This window comes from Clarias gariepinus, chromosome 21 (genome assembly GCF_024256425.1).
Source record: "Clarias gariepinus isolate MV-2021 ecotype Netherlands chromosome 21, CGAR_prim_01v2, whole genome shotgun sequence".
NCBI lineage: Eukaryota > Metazoa > Chordata > Actinopteri > Siluriformes > Clariidae > Clarias > Clarias gariepinus.
This window is the reverse complement of record NC_071120.1, coordinates 28,790,928-28,800,000: the sequence shown is the minus strand read 5'-3', so window position 1 is coordinate 28,800,000 and position 9,073 is coordinate 28,790,928. Positions and strand designations below refer to the sequence as shown.

Sequence of the window (9,073 nt, the reverse complement as noted above, 5' to 3'; positions counted from 1 at the left end):
GTGTGAGTGTGAGTGAGTGTGGAGTCTGACCTGTCCCAGTGAGAGTGTGAGTGTGTGTGGTGGGCGTGGCGATGCTGTAGGAGGTAGAGGGCTGAGCCTCCTGGAAGCCGGGTCGGAGCTGCACCTCCTGCGGTACGGAGGGGAGAGTGACGGGTTCCACCGGCGCCGGGTCCACGTCTGGGTCGACTCTCTCCATCAGCTCCACACTCCTCAGGTCTAATCACAACAATACACACCACACAGTGAGGGAGTCTCTCTGTGCTCACACACACTCACCCTGCTCACACACACTCACCCTGCTCACACACACTCACCCTGCTCACACACACACACCCTGCTCACACACACACACACACACACACACACACACACACACACACACAGTCATTCACCATCCAACCATCTCTCTCTCTATCCAACACACCCACGCACAAGTTAAATCATCATCATCATCATCCTCCTGCTGTCTTTCTTTGGAAACGCCCACCTGACTGGAGTTTATAGAGGGGTGAATAAACCCGGTGTAAACGAGCTCGTTAACTCACCTTCACTATCCTGTAGATCCACGCAGCTCGAGAGTGTGTGAGCGATCGAGTGATACACATACGCAATGTCTGAAACAAAACACAAACATGTACTTATTATTATTATTATTATTATTATGTGGAATAAATCAATGTTTTAAAGCTTGGGGCTGATGCCAGCGTCTCACTCTGCTCAGGTTCGTTCTTCCTGTACACGAAGTAGATGATGTCACCGTTCTGCAGCAGGTGGCTCTGTTTCTTCACCAGCTTCGACATGTTTATGACCGTCCCGTTAGTGCTGAAGTCAACCAACAAACAAACAACTAATAATTAATACGGCTGGGAATCACCAGGGGCGATACGATATCAGCACGATTCATCGGTGTCCATTCCATCTGTATTCTTTAAGTATCTGAGTTAATATAAAATCTTTTTTAGATATTATAATTCTGAACAAACTCCCACACACTACACTGTGCTGCCTGCTGATGTCTGAATAGGTTAAAGTGCCACCTGCTGGATTATAGTAGAACTGCAACATTTAACCACCTCAACTGCAAACCGATATAAAGCTAAAATTTATTTTAAATGGATTTGATTTTGGAGTCAGTGTGGCGATACATGAATTGTTACAGAAAAAGGAATTGGGATACATCACAGAATCACACATCCCCCCGTATATCTGCTGATTAACTAAAGCACTGTTTAGTGTGTCTTTACAACACGCTGATGGATTGTAATTAAGGTGAGCTTGTTAATATTCCTGTACAGCCCTACTTGCAGTTATAATAAAATAATCAGACTCAATGTGCGGTCAGAGAAGCGGGGCGTCTCACCTGGTGTCCTCGAGCCACACCTGTCCTGACTCCTGATCCCGTGTGATTCTACAGTGATCACCTGAGATCAGTCTACTGGCAGGAAACGACAAATCACATCCTGCAAACACAACATCACCATCATCCTCCTGCCTTCTAATTATCATCATCACAGTTCTAAAAATACACTAGCTATCAATAATAATTCATATAATCAATAATTATAGCCAATGATAAACCATTATAAAAAAAGTATTTGTTAAAATAAAATAAAATCTTTTAAAGATAAAATTGATTAATTTCAATGTGAGCTCATTCAGCTAACTGAAGCACAAATGTATTATATTAATAAATGTAGTTAGTTATTATTCACCTCTAAAAATGTGTTCATACATTGTTTAAAATACTAAAAATAATTTGTCATTAAAATGACACACACACACACACAGTCAGCCAAAACACACTTTTAGAAAAGAACAACTTTTATAAATATTTGTATAAAAATGTTTTGCCATGTTATACATTGATATACTGTATATGGTAGTATTATTAATATAATAACCTACATAATACTGTTTTTCTTTTCCAAAAGTGTGTACACATTATGTATGTATGTATGTACGTATACACACAAAATAAAGAGATACTTACCATTTTAATTATTTTTCTAAATTCTGTACATCTTAATATACATTAACCTTTAAAGATTTGTTTATAATTGTTGTAAAATATTTTTTGACATTTGATTAAAAAAATAAATTCAATTGAATAATGAATTTAAATGAATAATAAAATTAATTACAATATATATTAATTTTAAAGACATAATATTCATTAGTTTTAATGTGAAGCTCATTCAGCTACCTGACACACAAAGTGTATAATATTATTAAAATGTAGTTATTTTATTTATCATTATAAAGGAAAATTAAAAGTATATTTAGCATTTTAATTATTCTCCAAAATAGTCTATGCATTATTTAACACTTTAACCTTAAACAGTTTATAATTGCTATAAAATAATAAAAATATATATTTAACAATAAATTAATAAAATAAAACTGCCACATTGAACATGTTGAGTTGAACATGACATCACACTGCTCAGCTCTATTATTATTATTATTATTATTATTATTATCTACATGACTTCTTCAGCAGTACAGACTGTGGTGTAAGTGCGCTCCTCCTGTATATAAACCATCATAAAGAGATTATTGTTTATTTGCTTACTTTACCGTGCGAGTGTAAGAGGTAATAAACCCAGCATGCTCTGCAGTAATAAAGGAGCAGCTGGATGGAGTGAATGCGAGCTCACGGCATGCTGGGAATCAGACATTAAAGTGCTTCAGGAGCAGACAGACAAAACCCTAGTTAATATTCAGCAGGCATGAGCTCTATACCTTGCCTTTGTGGTGGCGCTGGGCTTTCTCTAGAGCTCGCACTAAAGAGGGCTTTGTGTGCTGAGTGAAGGCCAGACACTGGCTCCGAGACGCTCCAACATTCAGGGGGGAAATAACAGGCTGCCTAATGAGCGCTTGTCAAGAACACTCAGAACGATTAAAGAAGCTCTCACGGCTTATAAAAGCTCCAATACCGTAAACCTCATCAGAATAAAAGTTCCCTGATGAGCTGCACCGGGCGAGCACGGTACAAGACGCAGTTCGTCACGCAGGTTACACACAGCACTAAAATACAGTACACTCATCTGAGGGACGGTAACGTCACCTGTGAGAGTGTGAGCATGCTCTGAGTGTGTGAGACTGTCATCGTCTCTACAGTGGGGGGATTAGTGGAAGAGTTAGAGTGCAGTGTGCTGCAAATGTGTGTGTGTGTGTGTGATCATGTGGTGGAACATCAGACAAGAGTGTGAGACGATACAGAGACTCTACAGTGTAACACTACATGATGGTGAGAGTAGCGGTGTGTGTTGAGAGCAGGATACAGTAACACACTCACCTTTCCTCCGGCCCACCGTACACTCCTTATTAACGAGTAACAGAGTGAGCACCGATTCTGTCGATGGTCCGACCCGCACCAGTTTCCCCCACGCCTGCTGCAGCGCCGCCGCGCCCCCCGCACTCGTCCTCTCCATCCTTCTCTCTCTGTCTCTCTCTTCTCTCCGTCTCCCCACATCAACTCATCTACAGCACAGAACACTCACATCACATCACACACACACTATAGTACAGTATTTAACACACTGCAGAGTGACGCATAACACCACGGAGTGACTCATCACACCGCGGAGTGCAACGCCACACTGACATTACCGCTGCATTTCTATAATGCTGGGTGCGAGTGTGTAGAGCGCGGTACAGAACTCACACACAGGGTTACAGACAAACACCGGATTAAAACTGAAATGTAAAAACACCTGGTGGCTGTACCTGTCTCACTCAACACCTGTCTGTGGTACCTTTAATTTACTCTAACACACTAATGTCCTAGCTGTCCATCTGTCTGTTCAGTCCATCCTACCTGCATGTCTGTCTATCCTATCTGTCTACCTTACCCATCTGTCTACCATACCCGTCTGTCCATCACACCTACCTGTCTGTCTGTCTGTCTGTCTACCCTACCTTTGTGGTAGACAGACAGACAGACCTCTGGCTGTATGTCTGCCCTGGATGTCTGTCAGTCTAAAGCACATGTCTGCCCTATCTGTCTGTCAGCCCCACATGTCTGTGTTACCTGTCTGTCCATCTGTCGGCCCCATGTCTGCCCATCCTGTCTATCTTCCCCACATGTCTGCCCTACCTGTCTGTCTGCCCAGCTGGTGTCTCTCAGCTCCTAAATTTTGTTATAAATCTCTGGAGATAAAAGTACTCCGTTTTATATGTATTTAAATTCTATCACTTCAGTTCCTATCAGAGTAAGTAAAGACTGCACAGAGGAAAGGACGAGAGTCAGACTCGTTCACTGTCGAGTAGCGTCTCAGGTCTGAGTCTACAAAATCAACAGATCAGATCCGATCAATTACAGATTCCCAGATCCAGTCTGTAGATCTGTCTGATGTGAAAAGGATTGATATTACACACGACTACAGGACATCAGGATTGGATCAGGGTCGAGATCAGACAGGATTCAGCACTGAGATGTAAAATAATAATAATAATAATAAAAATTCAAATAAATAAAACACACCAACATTAATACTTTTGGCAAGGCTGAGTATTATTAATAATAAACAACAACAACAAACAACTACTAATATGAATATAACTATTATACACCTTATTTCACTTGATTCATCATAATAGATTTACGACTAATTACAAAATAAAAGTTTCCCTTTTAAGTAACAGTTTGTTTGTTGTTAAGGAACATTGTATTTCTGAATGATTCTCTAGATTCCTACACTCCCTCCCTCCATCACTCCCTCCCCCCTCCATCACTCCCTAGCTCCCTCCCTCCATCACTCCCTTCATCCCTCCCTCCCTCCATCACTCCCTCCCCCCTCCATCACTCCCTAGCTCCCTCCCTCCATCACTCCCTTCATCCCTCCCTCCCTCCATCACTCCCTAGCTCCCTCCCTCCCTCCATCACTCCAGCTCTCTCCCTCCCTCCATCACCCCCCCCCCCTACGGAAACTTTGTGAACAGCCATCAGCCTAACCTGCATGTCTTTGTACTGTGGGAGGAAACCGGAGAACCCGGAGGAAACCCACCAAACACAGGGAGAACATGGGCCAAACTCCATACACACAGAGACGGGAATCGAACCCAGACCCTGAGTTTAAACTCCTGCTGAAGTGTGAAGTGTTACTGGGAGCTAAACTGCTAATTAGCTTAGCTTCTGTAAGAGCTCATTCCCTACACAAACACCACTGTGTAACTCCTATACACACACACACACACACACACACCCGGGTGTTCAGTCTGTTCTTCAGCTCAACGGATATAAAACTAATTATATTAAATATTTACTGTAAAAAGGAAGATGAATAAACACACACACATCAGCTCGCGCTAGTCTGCTAGCGAACATTCACACAGTGTTTGCTGTTAGCCTGATGCTAACGCAGGAACTGGCACACACGCGCACAGAAAGGACGAAAACAAACACAAAAACGCGATTAATGACCGAAAGTACACAAACAAACCGAATGTTAATAAACAATACCTTTTCCTGACTGATTGAATCTCCACTTCCGGTTTGGTGAGCGTCACGCGCCTCGTCCTGTAAAAACTCAACTTCGACTGAAGTGATTATTATTATTAATATTATTAATGTCAGGTTTTACATCCGGGTCACAGCCACAGCAGCGCGCGAGAGCAGAGCTACAGTCAAGCACAGAGTTACAGACCTGCAGCTTCACTCACTCAGAGTGTGTGTACTGAGTTTATACTGAAACACACACACACACACACACACACACTATCAGCTGAGTGGTTGCCAGATCTGCATCTTTTCTGTATCATCACATGGACCTGAACTCATCATCATCATCATCATCATCATCATCATCACTTATTCATCTAAAATTATTGTTTGAGGTAAACATTTAATAATAATAATAATAATAATAATAATAATAATAATAATCATGTTCATCAAGTAATTACTAAATAGTCCACATAGACACAAACTGGACATGTTGGAGACAGTGAGGGACAACAGATCACTGGACAAACTCTTGTCAATCACAGGGAATCACTACCCCCACCCCCTCCCCCCCAACACACACACTGCCTGACCCCTCATGGGGGGCCGCAGCAAAGTTCCTTCTCTAACAGACTGATCCAGATTCAGTGTCACAAAGAACTGTTCAGGACATCATTCGTACCGTTCGCCATCACACAGTACAACCATCGTCTCCTATATGTAACGGTGACTATAGAAACGTATATCCTGTTACACACTGTCACTTTACACACACATACACACACTGACAATTTGCACATTTTATCCTTCTTTGCACATGTTTCTAATTTTTAATTGCCAGTTTGCACTGTTGTTTTTTTTTTCTATACTTGATCATCTACAATACTGTATTAACGTATATAAGTTATTATTACGTTCTGCCTCCCCCTTCTTTCCTCCTCCCCCTTACTACTGTTTGTGTAACCTGCTGCTGCGATAATAAAGAGATAATAAAGTCTGTCTATCTATCTATCTATCTATCTATCTATCTATCTATCTATCTATCTATCTATCTATCTATCTATCATTATTTACATGAATTATTATTTATTTAACCCTACTCATCACAAATTATCTGTCATTTACATAGCATTTTCTAACTATGCATAAATAATTATAATTTATCATTAATATAAAAAATACTGAAATATTAATATTTTCCAGAAGTTGTACACATTTTCTACTTTACAGACATTTTGCTTTTATGCACATTTGTTTTGTCCATTGTGTATGTCCCCCCCCCCCCCCCCCCCCTGCAGGACTTTAGTAAAAGAATAAATAAGAATAATGAGTAAGGACGTCTGTATAAAGCTCCTAGCTGAATATCAAGACTCTGAGAGTTAAACGACCTGATCTGGCAACCCAGGCCACTTAGTGAATGAATGCAGAAGTGAGTGGGGGGTTTTCATGCTTCCTAAAGTCTCAGCATGGGAAAGAGACAAAACAAAAACCTGTCTGTGTGTCTGCTAGACGTCTAGACATGAAGTGTTTTACCATTTTACCGTCTGTCTGAGCTCAGAGCATCGCCGCTGCATACTAAACACATGTGCTGCTCATTAGTCAGAAATAAATCCTTAATAAAGATAAGATAAGAAAGTGACTGTTTACACTATAAATAAGTCATGTGTAAAGGAATACTTTTGTATTCTGAGCCGAATAGACAGGCAGAAACGTCCTTCGCTAAAAGGCTTAAAAGGACAATTGGAGACTTTATTACTGAAGCGTCTCTCACAGGAGAATAAAAATCAGACAAGACTGTTTCCTCTAATTTACTCTCAGGAAATGATTCATCTATTGTACAAATGATCATGTGAGTTCTTATTAAGCACGCTAATCAGGTCTTCTTCAAGGTCGGTTAGAGACACTGGGGTCCTTAGGTCCTCAGGATCGTGCTCATGCTGGAGACGCTGCTGAAGGACACTGATGTTCTTTTACAGGATTGTTCCAGCTGCTGTCTGCTCACAGAACCTCTACTGAAACAGGAGGTGGAGCGGACCGATAGTAGAACCCTGAGGATTCAAAAATAATCTTTCTGTCTCTCCATTATCTATCTGACAGTCTAACTGTCTGTGTGTCTGTTTAAATGTTCATCTTCCTATCTGCCTGTCTGTCTACTTGTTTGCCAGTTTGTCTGCCTGTCTGTCTGTCTTTATGACTAAAGCTCCTTGACTTTCTGTCTATCTACTCTATCTGGCAATCTGTCTATCCGATTATCTGTCTGTCTATTTGTTTGTCTCCTCTTTGTCTGCTTGTCCATCTGTCTGTCTTCTTCTCTGCCTGTTTCTTTGCCCGTTTGACTCCAATTTTGTCTGGCCACACTCCTTTGTTTGCTTGCATGTCTGCCTGTCTATCTATCTGTCTGTCTGTCTGTCGGCAGGTGTGTCTTGCATGACCACATTTTTCTCTTTGTGATTTGTCTCTCCTCCGAGCATATCAGATAATCCTGCATAAAAAACTTCAGTGTGTTACTCAGTCAGCACCCGTTCACCCGAACACCTCATTATTCAGGGGAACTCCTGGATCACCTGCTGGATCAACCAACACCAATCCTTACTCAGCTATCCACTTCCTCATGAACACTTCATCCCACCTGGAGATACTGACCACGCCCTGAAACATTGACTATGCCCTGAGAAACTGACCATGCCCTGAGACTGTGGCCACATTTTGAGACACTGAACACACCCTGAAAAATGCCCTGAAACATTTACATGGACATGCCCTGAGACAATGACCATGCTTTGGCACTGACCCCATTCTGAGACCTTGGCTATGTCCTGAGACAGTGGGCACACCCTGAGACATTGTCCACGCCCTGGGCCAGTAATCACACAGAGGAAGAGAGAGTGGACAAGAGCACATCATGCTTAAGTCCACTTGAAATGGTGATCTCTGGCACAGAGCTGCATACCATCATGTAGAGTACGGCTCAAAGCAAATATGTATCTGAACACAAAAGTGGACTGCTGTTTAGAATGAGACGTCAGTGGCGCTGTTTGTATCCTCTGAAATCTCTGTGAGCAGCATCCGCTCTTCCTCTGACCTCCACAGTCATATTAATAATAAGATAAGATAAAGTAAGGAGGAGAGGATCGCTCTTAACAATTTATTTTCGAAATATCAATAATATATGTCACGCCGTAAAATATCAATAATATATGTCATAGCGTTTACTGTACAGAAGTGGCTTAGTGGTTAAGGACCCGTGATTGGAAGGTCTCAGGTTCAAAGCCCACCACCAATAAGTTGTCCCTGCTCAGATGTATAATAAGGTAAAATGTAAGTCGCTCTGGATAGGGGCATCGACCAAATGCTCAAATGTAAATGTAATATAAATGCTGTAATTAGTGTAATATATATAATAATAATAACGGCAGTGGAGCGGGGGGCGGGGGGAGACATGGTGCAAATCTTTCATGATAAAATAACACCATAAATAGATTTATACACACAGTAGTGTGAAGGAGAGAGACAGTACGAGAGAGAGAGAGAAAACAGGAGACAGGACGAAGGAGAGAGAAACAGGTAGAGAGAAATTGGGGAAGTGGGGGATAAAGAGAGAGAAGGGGACAGGGATAGAGAAGAAAA

At 41.5% G+C, this 9,073-nt stretch overlaps 1 protein-coding gene across 1 annotated transcript in view; it reads right to left on the bottom strand.

Annotated features, from left to right (window-relative positions):
- Positions 1 to 5,692, bottom strand: part of chfr (checkpoint with forkhead and ring finger domains, E3 ubiquitin protein ligase) — a 10,974-nt gene extending 5,282 nt beyond the window's left edge. Inside the window, exons 1-6 of the mRNA XM_053481491.1 lie at positions 5,465 to 5,692; positions 3,299 to 3,483; positions 1,361 to 1,460; positions 713 to 822; positions 546 to 614; positions 31 to 216 (exon numbers count right to left, since the gene is read on the bottom strand). Of these exons, the coding sequence (XP_053337466.1) occupies positions 31 to 216; positions 546 to 614; positions 713 to 822; positions 1,361 to 1,460; positions 3,299 to 3,434 (601 nt within the window). The 5' untranslated portion in view covers positions 3,435 to 3,483; positions 5,465 to 5,692. The remainder of the gene's footprint in view (positions 1 to 30; positions 217 to 545; positions 615 to 712; positions 823 to 1,360; positions 1,461 to 3,298; positions 3,484 to 5,464) is intronic.
- Between the last annotated feature and the right edge of the window lie 3,381 nt (positions 5,693 to 9,073).